General features: G+C 33.8%; 1 protein-coding gene and 1 non-coding gene across 5 annotated transcripts; one reads left to right on the top strand and one right to left on the bottom strand.

The window, feature by feature from the left end:
* Positions 1-6448: 6448 nt before the first annotated feature.
* On the top strand, positions 6449-11271 carry LOC136201808 (chloroplastic group IIA intron splicing facilitator CRS1, chloroplastic). Of its 4 annotated transcripts, XR_010674161.1 has the most exons (9): positions 6452-7289; positions 7514-7940; positions 8088-8218; positions 8656-9006; positions 9079-9235; positions 9539-9828; positions 10024-10083; positions 10302-10480; positions 10688-11271. XR_010674161.1 is itself a non-coding variant. In XM_065992264.1 (8 exons), the coding sequence occupies exons 1-8, from the start codon at positions 6537-6539 to the stop codon at positions 10332-10334; spliced, it is 2202 nt and encodes a 733-aa protein (XP_065848336.1). In that variant the 5' UTR covers positions 6452-6536; the 3' UTR covers positions 10335-10628. The 4 variants fall into 4 exon arrangements, 3 of the variants coding, with proteins under 3 accessions (XP_065848338.1, XP_065848337.1, XP_065848336.1); XM_065992264.1 differs by lacking the exon at positions 10688-11271 and having other exon boundaries at positions 10302-10628; XM_065992266.1 differs by lacking the exons at positions 10024-10083; positions 10302-10480; positions 10688-11271 and adding an exon at positions 9326-9438 and having other exon boundaries at positions 6449-7289; positions 9539-9667.
* A 1474-nt stretch (positions 11272-12745) lies between these two features.
* On the bottom strand, positions 12746-12852 carry LOC136215983 (small nucleolar RNA R71). The gene has a single exon (XR_010682983.1). It is a non-coding gene; the product is annotated as a small nucleolar RNA R71 (small nucleolar RNA).
* Positions 12853-17335: the final 4483 nt, after the last annotated feature.

Below are 17335 nucleotides of genomic sequence, written 5' to 3' on the forward strand. Positions count from 1 at the left end.
CTAATATCATTCTCATCACTATAAACAAGAAGATTGTAATTGAATTAATATCCATTTTATCCAAAATTAAACTTTAATTGGAAAATTAATTTAAATTTACTGGTTTTGCTTACTGGAGAACTTGAAACCGATTTTGGGAAAAATGGCGGATTCCTCCCTAAACAGCTTACTTTCAATAGGAAGACAGCTTGTTGCATTCAACATATCATATTCATATTCATCAAGGGATAAACTCCAGATAAAAAGTGCTATTTATCGGTTTCAATCAGTTGCGAGATCAAGGTCTCCACTGTGCATTCCATGTGCCTGTTGTTCATGGAGCAAGAAATAGCTTAGAAAGAGAGATGTGGAGTTAACCATAATTGGTTAAGTGAAATTAACAGAGTTAATTAGTGTTAAATGTGGCTAGGTTAATATGACACATGTCATAAAATCAGTGGGGGATATGGAAGGGAACATCCAAGTAGGGATATCAGATTTTCTTCCACAAACAATGACTAATTAAGATTTTAACTTAACTTCACATAACTTCTCATAAGTTATTCTAAAGTAACTTAAGTAACTCTAATAGTTACAAGTTAATTTATTTTGCCAAGATTCAAAATAAAGTCTCTATTAATTATAGATTTATTATTTCAACACACCCTCTTAAACTTATAATTTTTTATCCTTTAGTAACACCAAGAATATCTCTTAATCTGCTGAAATCTTTGAACTTCAAAGTTTTAGTAAAAAATATCAGCAACTTGATCTTCGGATGGTACATGCTTGAGCTGAATTTTTTTTCCTTCCAATGCATTCTCTAATAAAGTGATACTTAGTGTCAATGTGTTTGCTTCTATCATGGAAAATCGAATTTTTAGCTAACGCAATAGCTGGCTTATTATCAATAAAAACATCAGTTGCTCCATCTAGAACAAACACAAACTTTTTAACATCCTTCTCGACCATATTGCATGGCAAACAAGTTGTTGCAACATACTCTACTTCACATGTTGAAAGTGTAACAATTGCTTGTTTCCTAGAACTCCAAAAAGAAAACAACAGTTCCTATAAAAAAAACCAGTTGTACTTTTTCTATCATCAACATCTCCTCCCCAATCACTATCATTGAATCCATACAATCTGAAATTGTTTTGAGAATAATAAAATAAACCATAATCCAATGTACCTTTGATGTATCGAAGTATCCGCTTTGCTGCCTCCATATGAGCTAAAGTTGGAACCTCCATGTAACGACTAATTAGTCCAACTCCATATAAGATATATAGTCTTGTACATGTCAAAAATCTCAGCCTTCCAACCAACATTCTAAACAAAGTTGGATTCACTTTTTTGTCAACATCATGCTTTGACAACTTATTTCGATAATCCACTAGCGTAGAAGCTGAATTGCATTTATCCATATTGAATTCTTTTAAAATAGCTTCTGCATAAGAATTTATTTATAATTATGTCAAATAATACTTTAAATTAGGTCAAACTAATAAAATCATTATTCTTAATATATTTTAACGATTAGCGCTTATAAATTAAGGGTCTAGAATATATTTACTAAGGTTTAGAATTTATGAATTGGAGTCTAGATTTTTTTTAATTTGAGTATAAAATCATACTTTATTTCTTATATACGGAAAATAATAATATATTGAAAAGTAATTTTGATGATATGATTTAATTGTAATTTTGTAACTAACTGTGATATTCATATAAAAGCCCTAAAAATTATTTAGGTTTTAAAAGGTTAAATAATTAATATTTGAAACTTAAAAGAGGTCCAATTGATATTTTGAATATAGATTGAAGGTTAATTTAAGAATTAAACTCATATTTGTCCTCCGTGGTATGCAAAATTTTGTCATACCATTTTGTAACACTTTCCCCTTAAAGGATTTCCATAAGTGACATTTAACTTCGATGAAAAATTAATCGTTTCGTTAATTTTTTTAACCAAATGACACAATTTTTAATATGTGATATATACACGTGGAAATTGATTTAATTTTTTACCAAATAGATTTAATATATAGATAAATAAGGAATTAATGAAATACTTTTTTGTTTATCATGTACTAAAATATATTTTACATTTTTGTTACGTAAAATATTTTTATTAAAGGGGCCCTTATTTATTATTCCGTCTAGGGCCCATGAATTATTAGGACCGGCCCTGATACTACATGAAAATGTAACTATTACAAACCTAATAAAATTTAGGAAAAAGTACAAAAATAAACCTTGTGGTTACACCCATTTTCGAACAACACCCATGTGGTTTAAAAGTTTACAAAGTGGTACCGTGTACTTCATTCCGTTAGAAAACACATACCAAATTGACTAACGGTGTTAAAAGTCAAAGGAAAAAGAGTTAATTTGGTCCTTATATTTATTTATTTTTATAAATTGACCCCTTATTATCTAATTATCATAAACAAACCCCAAAATAAAAAATAAAAATCAAATATACCATCTTCTCCATCTTTCTTTAATTTTTTTTTCTTATTTCTCTCTCTTCTCTCTCTCCTCTTTGTTAATTTCTCTCTCTAAAATCAATTGAATGTCCATGTTTTCAATTTAATGACACTTATACTCTCTCTTCTTCTCTCTACCGCCTAACCATTTTGAAGATCAACAAGACCTGGATTCTTTGTGTAGTTGTGGATTCTTCTTTATACATTTGCAAGATGACATTATGTTGATCCTTCAATCTGACTATTTCCAGTTAAATGCTTTTATTTACAAAGACTGGATAGAAATACTCTCATGCTTATATGTAGAGTCCGAAAGGTACATCGTTCACATCTTAGTCAGTTTTCATTGTTGGCCTATTGGTTGTCGATATGGTTTCTACATCTGCCTATTTTTTCCTTGACCCCTTGAGATACATATGATTTTCGTAATGGTTGTAGTAAGACCTTATGTTGATACATTATCTGACCAGCAAGTTGTTAATGTTGTGTTCTTATATTATGCTGCTATTTCTTTATTGGTAAAAGTTGCTTTTTCTAAAAAAATGCTACCATTGTAGTATGCATGTGTAATGTCATTCTTAATAGAGTAATTTAAAACCTCCTATGGTTTAGGCGAACTTATGGTAGGAGGTAGTTGTGGGATTCCAAAGACGATAAGAAATGGGGACATGACAAGTTTGAGGAGATGAATTTACAGGAAAGGCATATGATCAGGTGCAAATTCTATATATAGTATTTGAATTTACTACATTACAATGTTTGTTTCTTTTTCTATGTTCCTTTTTTGTTGTCTCTCTCTTGTCTTAACTAATCCTCATAAATCGAATTTCCATCTCTCTTGTCTTAATTGATGTTCAAAATAAGACACAAAGAATCCAGGTCTTGTTCATCATCAAAATGGTTAGGCTAGAGAGAGAAAAAGAGAGAATATAAGGTGTCATTAAATTGAAAACATGGAAATTCAATTGATTTTAGAGAGAGAAATTAACAAAGAGGAGAGAGAGAAGAGAGAGAAATAAGAAAAAAGAAATTAAAGAGAGATAGAGAAGATGGTATATTTGATTTTTATTTTTTATTTTGGGGGTTTGTTTGTAATAATTAGATAATAAGGGGGTCAATTTATAAAAATGAATAAATATAAGGACCAAATTAACTATTTCCCCTTTTTAACACCGTTAGTCGATTTGGTATGTGTTTGCTAACGGAATGAAGTACATGGTACCACTTTGCAAACTCATAAACCACTTGGGTGTTGTTCAAAAATGGGTGTAACCACAAGGTTTATTTTTGTAATTTTCTCTAAAATTTAATAACTCTTAATGACTAGTTAAGAATTTAACTTAACTTCACATAATATCTCATAAGTTATTCTAAAGTAACTTAAGTAACTCTAATAGTTATAAGTTAATTTAGTTTACCAACAATCAAAATAAAGACTATTAATTATAAATTTATTATTTCAAAACAAAAGAGAGGAGCTATATTGTCGTTGTGGGTTGTGTGCCTTCGATATGAAGGAGGATTAGAAGAGGGGGAAATAGGGGGCTAAAACAGTTGTGGATGAGGCGAAAAAGGGATTGAAAGAGAGTGAAAGTGCAGAAAAAGGACAAACGGGAGAAGGGGCTGTTCGCGGTGTAAACGTAGGCATAGGACGGTAAATATGCCTAAGTGAGTTTGTGATTAGGATTAAATAGTATGGACTAGTTGTAAGATAATAATTAAAATACCGTATCTTGTGCTTATACCTTTTTATATATAAGTTTTTTTTAGGTTAAGTCTTTCATTTATTAGGAATCCTTATGAGTTTAGGATATCCCTAGGAGGAATCCTATGTCATGTAGGATTGTCAAAGATTCTGAAGCCCTTAAAGACACATTTAGGCATACTCTGTTGCACGCGATCTTTATACCTAAAAAGGGTGGTGCTAACGTTATTCGTATAATGTCATTTTGCATGATATGAGAAACGAAATGTTAGAATTAATATTTGGGTCTTATGCTTTTTTATATTATAATATGAATCTTATATTTTAGATAAGGGTAAATTACACCCATGGCCACTGAACTTCAATTCTTAACAGTGTGGTCACTGAACTTTACACTTTTTAACACCGGTGGCCACTCAACGCCTTAAAATGACCGATGACGGTCCGAAAATAAAAAAATCGAAGAGTTAATGATATTCTAAGGAACTTTAATTCTTGAAATTTTTTGTTTCGGGGACATTTATGTGTTGTTTGGTTAGGAAAGAGAGAGAGAAAGCTCCAAAAAATGTGATTTTTGAAAGTAAAAAATGTAGTTTCATAGTAAATATCGTTCTGAACAACTTTAATTCTTGAATATTTTCATTTTGAGGCTGTTAACGGTCATTTTGAGGACTTGGTTAAAGTTGAGTGGTCATCGGTATTAAAAAGTATAAAGTTTAGTGATATACCGTTAAGAATTGAAGTTCAGTGGCCATAATGTTAAAATGGATCAAGTTCAGTGGCCTTACCCTTTTAGATAATTATTTTAAGGTAATTAATTTATTAGTCCCTATATTTTGACAAAACACACTGTTTAGTCCCTATATTTTCAAAAACACACGGTAAAGTCCATAACCTTTTTCTCGATGAACTGTTTAGTCCCTAACGTTTTTCTCAGTGAACTGTTTAGTCCATGTCGTTAGACTATCATGAAGATTCTGTTAGTCAATTTGGATTTGCGTTCTTCTTTTCCTTTATTTTTCTTTCCTTTAAACTCTATTGCATCTGAAATCAACTTTGAGTGTTCTTCTTCTTGATTTTGTTCTTAATCGTTCAAATTCGTAAACATTGGGTCTGTTCTTTTTCTTGTTCTCCATACAAATAGCTTCTTCTTCTAAATTGGGTTTCCTTTTCTGAAATTTGAAGGTAAATAGTAAAGGGTAATTTAGTCATTTCCGAATTCATAAACGGTAAAAAATCTAACAAACAGACGGAAGGACTAAACAGTTCATTGAGAAAAAGGTTAGAGATCTTACATGTATTTTCAAAAGTACCTGTGGTATTTTTTTTTTGCAAACACCTCCCTGTGGTTGTCACCGTTAGCAAAATCAAGGCAAATGGATGAAAACTGTTAAAATGATGACGTGGCAAAGGGGTAATTTGAGAAAAATGAATTTTATTTTATTTTTAATTATTTTTCTTTCTCCCTCTCTTCTCTCCTTCTTCTTCCATCTTCTTCATATTCTTCTTCCATTGTTCTTCATCTTCTTCTTCCTCCTCCTCTCTTTTCTTCTTCTTCTTCCTCCTCTATCTCTTCTTCTTCCTTTTTTTTCTTTTTTCTTTTTCTATTTTTTTTTAAATTCTAGAAATTTCCAGCCATTCTGGAAATTTTCCAGATGGCTAGAAAATTTCCAGACATTGAAGAACGTCTGGAATTTCCAGACGCGATATCATGTCTGGAAATTCCAGACGTTCTTCAACGTCTAGAATTCCAGACGTTAATGTCTGGAATTTTCAGACGTTGAAGAACGTCTGGAATTTCCAAACGTTCATTGCGAATTTCAGAATTTTTTTTTAAAAAAAAAAGAAGAAGAAGAATAAAGGAGAAAAAGAAGAAGAAGAAGAAGAAACAATGGAAGAAATGAGGAGGAGAGAGAGAATGAACAAGGAGGTCAATTAAAAAAGTAAAAAAAAACAAGTCAATTTTTTTTCTTCTGAAAATGCCCCTTTGATTTAACAGAATTTTTACCGTTGCCTTGATTTTGCTAACGGTGACAACCACATGGAGGTGTTTGCAAAAAAAATACCACAGGTACCACATCGCAAATCGGTCAAACCATAGGGTAGTTATTTGTAATTAATCCAAACCGCTATTATCAATCAGCTAATTTTTAGCAAATATGTTTACACAAACAACTAGTCAAGTCAAATCAGCTAGTCAAATCAGTTAAGGTAATCAGGTAAGCTAATCATCGAAAAGCTAAACAGGGCGGATGCCGGAAGTGGAACAAGGAAAAACCGGATAAACCAGTCTAGACTGACAGAAAATCAGAAACTCGTTCCATTTCTAAAAAATATCATCCACCGTAGCTCAACACTAAATGCCTGCTTCTCTTTCGCTTCAATTTTTCACTCGCACACCCATCATTTCTTCCTTAAACCCTTCTACCCACAAAAATTCCTCAACCAATGTTCACAGCCCTTCACTTCCCACCACCAATAACCTCCAATTTCCTGTCTTATCCAACCCCATTTCCCAATCGAATGCCGCCATTAAAGTCCCAACACCTCCATGGATGAGGGGTCCTCTTCTTCTTCAACCTCATGAAGTTCTTAATCTTTCAAAACCCAGAAACAAAAACTCTTCTAAAACTGCTGATTTTGAAAAAACTGACAAGGCATTGACTGATAAAGAAAGTGGGGTAAGAGGTAAGAAAGCGATGATAAAAATTGTGAAACACATTGAAGCACTGCAAGAGAATGAAGATTCATTGAATACCTCGGAGAATTCTGAAGAATTTGATATAGGTGAAAGTTTGGGGCAGCTTGGAGGAGATGGAGATCAGAGTTTCTCTAAAAAATTGCCTTGGGAGAAGGAAGAGAAGTTTGTGTATCAAAAAATAAAGAAGGAGAAGGTCATCACTAAAACTGAATTGAGTCTTGATCGGGAATTACTTGAGAGATTGAGAACTGAGGCTGCAAGAATGAAGAATTGGGTAAAGGTGAAGAAAGCAGGAGTTACACAAGGTGTGGTTGATGAGATTAGATGTGTTTGGAGAAGAAATGAGCTTGCCATGGTGAAATTCGATGTCCCTTTGTGTCGTAATATGAACAGAGCAAGAGAAATTGTGGAGGTATATTTTCCTTATATGCAGATAGTAATATTTTTCTTTTCGATTCCTTGTTTCTTGTTTTCAGTAATTGCTACTTTAGAGAAAACTTCAAAATACAGTATAGGATTTCTGGATAGGACTAACTAATATATATTCCTTAAAATTGAAGTATATCTTGCTGGTAACTGTTTTTGTTCAAAGGGAATTTCTCATTGTACTTTGTTATTGTTTTTAATGATATTCAGTTAAAGACAGGAGGCTTGGTTGTTTGGAGGAGGAAAGATTCCCTTGTTATCTACAGAGGAAGCAATTATCATTTGACAAAAAGTTGTTATCCACGGTCCGGGAATTATCCAACTTTAGTTAAGGATGGAGAATTAGAGTTTACTTCAACCATTATCTGCACATCAGATGATGCTACCACCCCAAATATTAATGGGTCTCTGTTTGAGAGAGAAACTGATAGATTATTGAATGGCTTGGGACCTCGTTTTGTTGACTGGTGGATGGGAAAACCATTGCCTGTGGATGCTGATTTACTTCCAGAAGTGATTCCCGGGTTTATGCCTCCCTCAAGGCTTTGTCCTTCCTATTCTAGACCAAAGCTAAAAGATGAGGAGCTCACATATTTAAGGAAGGTTGCTTATGCTCTTCCTACCCATTTTGTCCTTGGTATCCACTTATCCACAGTAATTTTTTACGTTTGGTACTTGAAATATTTTACAGCATCAGATGCATCAGGTTACATGTAGATACTTGTTTAGGGTGGAATATTATTGTTTTCACAAGTGAGGATTTTTTTTCCTTGTTTCTTTGAAGGGAGGAACAGAAAACTTCAAGGTTTAGCTGCTGCTATCTTGAAATTGTGGCAAAGAAGTATCATAGCTAAGATTGCTGTGAAATGGGGAATCCCAAATACAAACAATGAGGAAATGGCAAATGAGTTAAAGGCAAGTTTACTACAAACTAATGTTTTCACATATAAGTATATTTCCATGTTTACTACAATTAACTTTTATGGTGTGTCAATAAACATTGCTGTCCTATATTTTTACTGTTGACGGAGAGGGAAGCTTCCTATTCGTATTGACATTAGACGTGTGCTATTGCCTGTAATTTGAGACAAGCTGGTTAATGTGCAATAGTTATCATACTAATGTAATTCTATTTCAAGCAACTCATATTTAGCCATTTATAGCTGCTCAGGAACTAATACAGTGGTCAAGTCCGCAGACACTCACATTCTTCTATTCTAAGAGTTCATATCTGCACAATGTCTAAATATTGGCCATTGGCTAATTATACGTTTACGATCTGCTCCCTTTTTGTTTATCTGCTTAATATCTATTCCCAATATCTGTATTTAACATTGATGTGAAAAATGCAGTATCTCACTGGAGGAGTTCTGTTACTTCGTGATAAGTTCTATATAATACTGTACAGAGGCAAAGATTTCATTCCTGGCAAAGTTGCACATTTGATAGTTGAAAGAGAAACTGAGCTTAAAAGATGCCTTGTGAATGAAGAAGATGCACGACTCAATGCAATTGAAACCTTTTATATTGCTGATGAACCATCAGCAGACACCTGCAAAATTGGAACTTTAGATGAATTCCAAGATATGGAAGTCAAATTTGGAGAGCCTGTGAAAGGAAATGAGGAGTCTAAACTTCAATTAGGAGCTGAGAAGGAAAAATTGGAGAAGGAACTCAGGAACCAAGAAAACAGGCTTTTCATTGTAAGATTCATTTCAATCTTGTTATCATGATGCTGCTGTTTGTGAAAATATTTTTAATGGATTTGTTTGCAGCAAGAGAAAAAGATAGAGAAGTCAGCTAGGGAGTTGTCAAAGTTGAATTCTTCCTATGTACCTGCTGAGATGGACACTGACCTGGAAATAATAACAGAAGAAGAGAGAGAATGCTTTCGAAAGATGGGAATGAAGATGCATAGTTACTTAGTCCTTGGTAAGGCAAGGTGACTTTTTCGGTATTCAGACTAGTGTTAAAAGGAAAACGAGCTATGTTATAGTTCCACGACATAAATACATCTTGTAGATACTCAAGCAAATCTTTTGCCACCGAGGATGGTAGATGGAATTCAGAAGTTGGATTTCTCCAAAGTTGGATTCTAGTTTTCACAGAGATCGATTAATAGAAGGGGAGGAACAGTTATGGACTCCTGAATGATTGATTGTACCGCATTGTTTTTTTCACCCCCTCTTATCTTGGTCTGTTATGGTTAATTTTTTTTTTCTACTCTTGTTTCAGGGAGGCGTGGGGTCTTTGATGGTGTTATAGAAGGTCTGCATCAGCACTGGAAGTTCAGAGAAGTGATAAAGGTGATATCAAAGCAGAGAATGCTTGAACAGGTCATTTGTACTGCAAAATTGCTTGAAGCAGAAAGTGGTGGAGTTTTAGTATCAGTAGACAAGCTTAGAGAAGGCCATGCTATAATAATTTTCCGTGGAAAAAATTATAAACGTCCTCCAAGGCTGCCCCATAATCTACTTACCAAACGGCAGGCATTGCAGAGATCTCTTGAAATGCAGAGAGTTGGGGTAAGCTCTCGGTTATTTCCTCCTTTGTCAGATTGGCTTGTTTCATTAGATCAATTTGTGTCGTCTGATTACCAAATTGATTGAAGCATAAATTTTGTATTCCATTTCCTTTAATATCTATATATTTATTTATTTATTTATTTATTTCTATGTTCTTTGGAATGCTTGGCATGGCGAATGGAATGACATTTTCAGTCGTTGAAGTTCTTCTCATATCAAAGGCAGCGCACAATCACAGAGTTGAAATCGAATTTGGTATATATTCAAATAATTTTCCTGCTCTCCTTTTTTTTTTATATATCCCTTAAATGTATTATCTTGCATATTTTTTTTTCTAATTTCGTTAGAGATAGAAAGAAAATAGTAGTTAAGTATTTTTCTATTTTCTTCTTGATAATCTCAATAAAAAATATTAAATTATTCATAAATACCTCTCTTTTCAAAAACTGATTGTGTAGATGAAAATAATGCAGGCACGGCTTCAGGAAGCAGAGGAACAGATCTGAAAAACTCTGAAAGTATGAGCTGAAAGATTTTTTGCATTATGTTTGGATGTATCTAGGTTCTGGATTCCAATGGAAAGATAATTCAGATTTACCACAAGGGGAGAGGAGTTCTCCGCATCTGTTTCTTGATATATTTTTCAAGCCTGGTAAACTATATTGCTTCTGGACATTTTATGTTTGCCTCAAAATGTTTTAATCTTACAAATTCCATGGCTTAAAAAAACTCATGCTATGTGTTAAGCCCAAAATATACCTAAAATATCATCAATAATTACATCAGTTTTGCTTCGAATTCATACTATTTATACCTGTTTAGAATACTTTTACTTTCGGATATGTTTCTTTCTTACAAGGTACCTAAATATTTGGTAAAATCTAAATGGGAACGAAAAGAGTTAAAAAACAGAAGAAAAACCCTACAAAAGGAGCTAAAGACGACGAAGATCAAACACGCCAAAACGAGGACGAGGACAAAGGTCGAAGAAACGGAAAACAGTCCGTGTCGCGACCGAGAATCCTCCATTCTCGGTCGCGACACGCGTCACCAGCTTATTCTCTTGACGATTTCGAAGACCAAATATCTGCTCCCCCATTCTCGGCCGAGAATTTGCATTCTCGGCAAGTTCAGAAATTCCTGGAGAGCCATTCGCACACATTCGTTTTCGACGAAACGCGTTCGTTCGGGTGGATAAAGACATCTCTTCGCAGAGGATACGACCCTTCATAACAGACACGACACTTCAATCACGACTCTTCAACATCTATAAATAAAGAGTTGATGGAGAGTTGGAAATATAGAAAAAGAGAAGATTAGTATAGAATTAATGCAGGAATTCCGAGTCAAGTGATTCAGAATTTAGAGTTCATTTCTGTAAAAAGCAATATGATGTACACACATTGTTTATTCAATAATTACAAACACAGTAGCGTTTAGATTTGTTCATATTAGTTTACATTTTGGTAGTAGCCGACCGTATCTCTATTACGAAGTTACAGCGAGAAGATTTAGTAGAGGATCTGCCCTTGAGCCTGACAAACTCTAATGAAACCCAAGGAAAGGATTGACAACCCGTTCACTTGCACGCCGTGGAAAGTTTCCATGCTTCTTGTTCTCTGTAAACTTGTATCAAATTCATATTTCATCTAATAAAGTTCATTCTATTCGATAGATTTTTATGTAGCACTTTGGTAAAGGATCCGAAGTGAGTTCTGGTGTTTTCATTAAAACGTAGTTAAATTCAAAATCTTTACAAGGAAACTTTATTGAACATTTAGGAAAATTGATATCATCAGTAAAGTATCAATTTGGTTAAGGTAGCGATCTAACCCGACCATAGGAGGATTGAGTGCAGTTCAAAGCCCTAAAATTAGAGGAATCGACGTTTATTTCATTGTTATAATTTATACAAAGTTTAAAGTTGTTTTCTTTGCTTAATGCAAACGAATACATTTGTTTACTTTTCTAAAGAACTAAACGTTTCTGTTTTGTAAATTTATCCCTAAATCAGAAGTATTTTCTAACATTTGTTTTACTCTAATCTAATTCTTATTCTAGCAATTTCAAAACCAAATCCAATTAAACGATTTTCCATATTATAAACCTTAGAAGTAAATCTAACTGATTCAAAATAAGTTTTCGTTAAAAAATGTTCCCTGTGGGATCGATATCTTTTATTACTACAAGCGTATACCGTGCACTTGCGAAAATCGCTCAACAAGTTTTTGGCGCCGTTGCCGGGGAACGCCAAAATTTTTGACAAAAATTTAGATTTTTCATGTTTTATTTCGAATCTAGGTTTATTTATACTTATTCAAAATTTGATATTTTATTTATTTCAAATTACTAACATATTTTTCAAATTCTGTTTTGAAGGTAGTTTCGGTTCGTGCGAAATTTCAAGTTCATGCGCAATTCTCGAAGTTCAGGCATTCCACCAAAACCGCTAGGCCCAGAAATTGAAAAAACGGTTAAAAAGAACAAGAAAGACAAGAAAAACAAAAACAAGACTCCAATAAAAACTAGAGTTACTAAGCCAGAAATTATGGGTACACTTATGGATTACGCTAGGCAAGTAGTGGCCGGTGTAACAAACAGCATAGTTAGACCCCAAATAAATGCAAACCAATTTGAAATTAAACCAACATTGCTTAATATGTTGCAAAATAATGTAACATTTTACGGGTTACCTAACGAAAATCCTAACACCCATTTGACAAATTTCTTAGAAATTTGCGACACTTTTAAGGTTGCAGATGTGACTGCGGAAGCAATCAAACTTCGCCTTTTTCCTTTTACTTTGAATGATCGAGCCAAAGAATGGTTAACTTCCATGCCAGCCGCAACATTTGAAACTTGGGAGCAATTAGCCCAAGCGTTTTTATCAAAATATTTTCCTTTAGCAAAAACCGCAAGAGTCATAAAAGAGTTAACATCTTTTTCTCAAAATGATAATGAAACTCTTTATGAGGCTTGGGAACGTTTTAAAGAACTTCAACGTTTATGCCCACACCACCAACTGCCCGCTGAACTTTTAATGCAAACATTTTATAATGGATTGAACCCTACAATTAGAGGTTCATTAGATGCTATGTCTGAAGGGTTATTCATGAAGAAAACGTCGGCCCAAGCAAGAGAACTTTTGGAGGAAATGGCAATCAACAATAGTATGTGGCCCGCGAAGCGTGGACATATACCAGTGGCGAAACCATCATCCTCAACTACATCATCAGTTAAAGGTATAGTGAATCTTGATCCAGTTGCGATGTTGCAAGCCCAATTTTCTGCCTTATCGCACAAAATTGATAGGTTTATGGCACCGTGTGATCCTAATGGTAATCCAATCCAAACGGATGTGGATTATGAAGGTATGAGCGAAATTGAACAGATAAATTTTGTCCAAGGGCAAAACCAAACTAATAACCCTTATTCCCATACATATAATCCTGGATGGAGAAATCATCCTAACTTTAACTGGAGAGATAATAATAATAATACAAATGCTAATCAAAATCGTACCACTAATTGTCAAAATCAATCAAGAGATACGATTAGCACTTTATCTTCTAAGATCGACAAATTTATTGATGTTATGAGCGGAAAAATAAGTAATCACGAAGATGGTTTTAAACGGATCGAGAATAAATCCGATCAGCTTATTAAAAACCAATCATCTAGCATCCATAATTTGGAAGTTCAAATTGGACAATTCGCTAAATCAATTCCATCCCGCAAAGAGGGAAGTCTTCTGTTAAGCCCAAAATATACCTAAAATATCATTAGTAATTACATCAATATTGCTACGAATTTGTGTTGTTTATAACTATTTAGAATACTTTTACTTTCGAATATGTTTCTTTCTTGCAAGGTACGTAAATATTTGGTAAAATCCAAATAGGAACGAAAAGAGCTTAAAAACAGAATAAAAACCCTACAAAATGAGGCAAAAACAACGAAGATCAATTACACCTAAACGAGGAGAAAGACGAAGTCAGAAATAGAAGAAAATGTCACATTCTCGGTTGAGGAAACAAGATTCTCGGTAGAGAATTTACAAAAGCCGCGGCCAAGAATCTCAAATTCTCGGTCGCGACACGCGTTTTTCAGCAGCTCCTTCCCTTCGTTCGAAAACCAAATAAATGCTCCCCCATTCTCGGCCGAGAATTAAATATTCTCGGTAAGTGCAGAAATTCGTCCAAGTACAATGAACACATGTTTAATCCAAAGAAACGCGTTCGGGTGGATAAAGACGTCACTTCACAACAGATACGATCCTTCACAACGGACACGACACTTCAACCACGACTCTTCAACATCTATAAATAAAGAGTTGATGGAGAGTTGGAGAGATATAGAAGAAAGAGATTAGTATAGAATTTATGCAGAAATTCCGAGTCAAGTGATTCAGAATTTAGATTTCATTTCTGTAAAAAGCAATATGATGTACACACATTGTTTATTCAATAATAACAAACACAGTAGCGTTTAGATTTGTTCATATTAGTTTACATTTTGGTAGTAGATAGACCAGTCTCTATTCCGAAGTTACAACGAGAAGATTGAGTAGAGAATCTGCCCCTAAGTCTGACAAACTCTAACGAAACCCAATGAAAGGATTGACAACCCGTTCACTTGCACGTCGTCGAATGTTTTCATGCTCCTTGTTCTCTGTAAACTTGTATCAATTTATATTTCATCTAATAAAGTCCGTTCTATTCGATAGATTTTTATGCAACACTTTGGTAAAGGATCCGAAGTGGATTGCCGGTGTTTTCATTAAAAGGTAGTTTAATTCAAAATCTTTACAAGGAAACTTTGTTGAACACTTAGACAAATTATTATCTCGAAAGAGTTTTAATTTGGTTAAGGTAGCGATCTAACCCGACCGTAGGAGGATTGACTACAGTTCAAAGCCTAAAAATTAGAGGTTCCGTCATTTATTTCATCGTTATAATTTATACAAAGTTTAAAGTTGTTTTCTTTGCTTAATGCAAACGAATACATTTGTTTACTTTTCTAAAGAACTAAACAATCCTGTTTTGTAAATTCATTCCTAAATCAGAAGTATTTTCTAACATCTTTATACTCTAATCTAATTCTCATTCTAGCAATTTCAAAACCAAATCCGATTTAACGATTTTTTCCTTATTTAAAAGTATATTTAATCAATTCAAAATAAGTTTTTGTTAAAAAAACATTCCCTGTGGGATCGATATCTTTTATTACTACAAGCGTATACCGTGCACTTGCGGAAATCGCTCAACATCTTTCCAGCCATACGGAAGAAAATCCGAAAGAGCATGTAAAAGCTAACACTCTTCGCTCAGGGAAAAATTACTTAGGTCCGGAAATGCCCGGAAATCCAACTTTACCAGGAACTGATTTACCAAAATCCAAAGAAGATATATTAAACCAAAAAGATACACTAATTGACTCAAGTACAAAAACTTTTGTACCCAAACCATCTTTTCCACACAAAGTCCGCAATAAGGACTATGACAAACAACTTTTAACATTTTTAGACAAACTTAAAAATTTGCATATTAATTTAACGTTTATGGATGCGATTACGTAAATTCCCAATTACGGTAAATTCCTAAAAGATTTAATTTCAAAGAAAATCAGTTGGGAAGGAATTTCATCTATTTCGCTAACTGAAGATTGTAGTTCAATTGTGTCAAGTAATTTGCCCACTAAACTTAAAGATCCCGGATGTTTTACCATTCCTTGTAAGTTGGGAGATATTGAATTCCCAAGTTGTCTTTGTGATTTAGGAGCAAGCATAAACTTGATGCCATTATCTATTTTTAATAAGTTAGGCTTAGAAGAAGATATCAAACGTACTAATATGGTTTTGCAATTAGCGGACCAAACCACTAAACGACCATATGGTATTATCGAGGATGTTTTAGTTAAAGTTGATAAATTTATTTTTCCTACCGATTTCGTTATATTAGATTTTGCATATGACGTTAATTGTCCGCTAATCTTTGGTAGACCGTTCATGAACACGGGACGTGCTCTAGTTGATGTGTCGGAAGGGAAGGTAGTTTTAAGATTAGGAGACGATAAGATCGAGTTTGATATGAACCAAGCAATGAAATATCCTATGGAGGATTTCGCTTGTATGAAACTTGATTTAGTTGAAGAATGTGTAAATGACATTGTTCAAAAAGAAGAAATAATAGAACCTATAATGAGTGAAGAATTAGAAGATAAGGACCCAAAGCCTTTGATTCGAGAAGATGCACCCGTTCCGCCTTCAATTATAATTCCACCTAAATTAGAACTTAAAGAATTACCAAACCATTTGAGGTACGCTTTCTTAGGCGAAGACGATTCTCTACCTATAATTATCTCTAACAAATTAACACAGGTTCAAGAAGAAAAATTAAAAGAAGTTGTTAGAAATAGAATAGGAAGTATGGGATGGCAAATTTCAGACTTAAAAGGAATTAATCCTAGTATTGTAATGTACAGAATTTACTTAGAAGAAGACAAGCCACCTAAAGCGGATAGGCAGAGACGCTTAAATCCGAATATGAAAGAAGTAGTAAAAAACGAGATTACTAAACTTCTAGACAATGGAATCATTTATCCTATTTCAGATAGTGAATGGGTTAGTCCAATCCACTGTGTACCTAAAAAAGGAGGCATAACTGTTGTAAGGAATGACGAAGGTGAATTAATACCTACACGAACCACCACCGGTTGGAGAGTTTGTATAGATTACAGGAACCTTAATAAAGCAACTAGGAAAGACCATTTTCCTCTACCTTTCATTGATCAAATGATCGAATGAATAGCTGGTCATGCTTTCTATTGTTTTCTAGATGGCTACTCCGGGTTCTTTCAAATATATATTTACCCGGATGACCAAGACAAAACAACCTTCACATGTCCTTATGGAACATTTGCATATAGGAGAATGCCCTTTGGTCTATGTAACGCACCAGCAACATTTCAACGTTGTATGACTGCAATCTTTAATGATTTCATTGAAGATATCATGGAAGTTTTTATGGATGATTTTTCCGTTCATGGAGATTCTTTCGATTCATGCTTACAGAACTTGGATAAAGTTTTGTCTAGGTGTGAAGAAACAAATTTAGTATTAAACTGGGAAAAATGTCATTTCATGGTTGACGAGGGAATTGTTTTAGGACATAAAATATCTGAAAAGGGATTAGAAGTGGATAGAGCAAAAACTTCAGTAATAGAAAAATTACCCCCTCCAACTACTGTTAAGGGAGTAAGGTCGTTTTTAGGACATGCAGGTTTTTACAGAAGATTTATTAAAAACTTCTCTGTAATTTCCAAACCACTTTATAAGAACGGTTGCATTTGATATAGATAAATAGTATCAATCAAATCAATTTAGCTAAGGCAATACTTAAAGCCAACACTTTCTAAAAAGTGGTTGCAATAGCCAATCTATGGTGTAGTGAAAGATTCGACCTTTGATTTTAATGAAGATTGCGTTAAAGCTTTCGAAACATTAAAA

The sequence above is a fragment of the Euphorbia lathyris genome, chromosome 1, assembly GCF_963576675.1.
Source record: "Euphorbia lathyris chromosome 1, ddEupLath1.1, whole genome shotgun sequence".
NCBI lineage: Eukaryota > Viridiplantae > Streptophyta > Magnoliopsida > Malpighiales > Euphorbiaceae > Euphorbia > Euphorbia lathyris.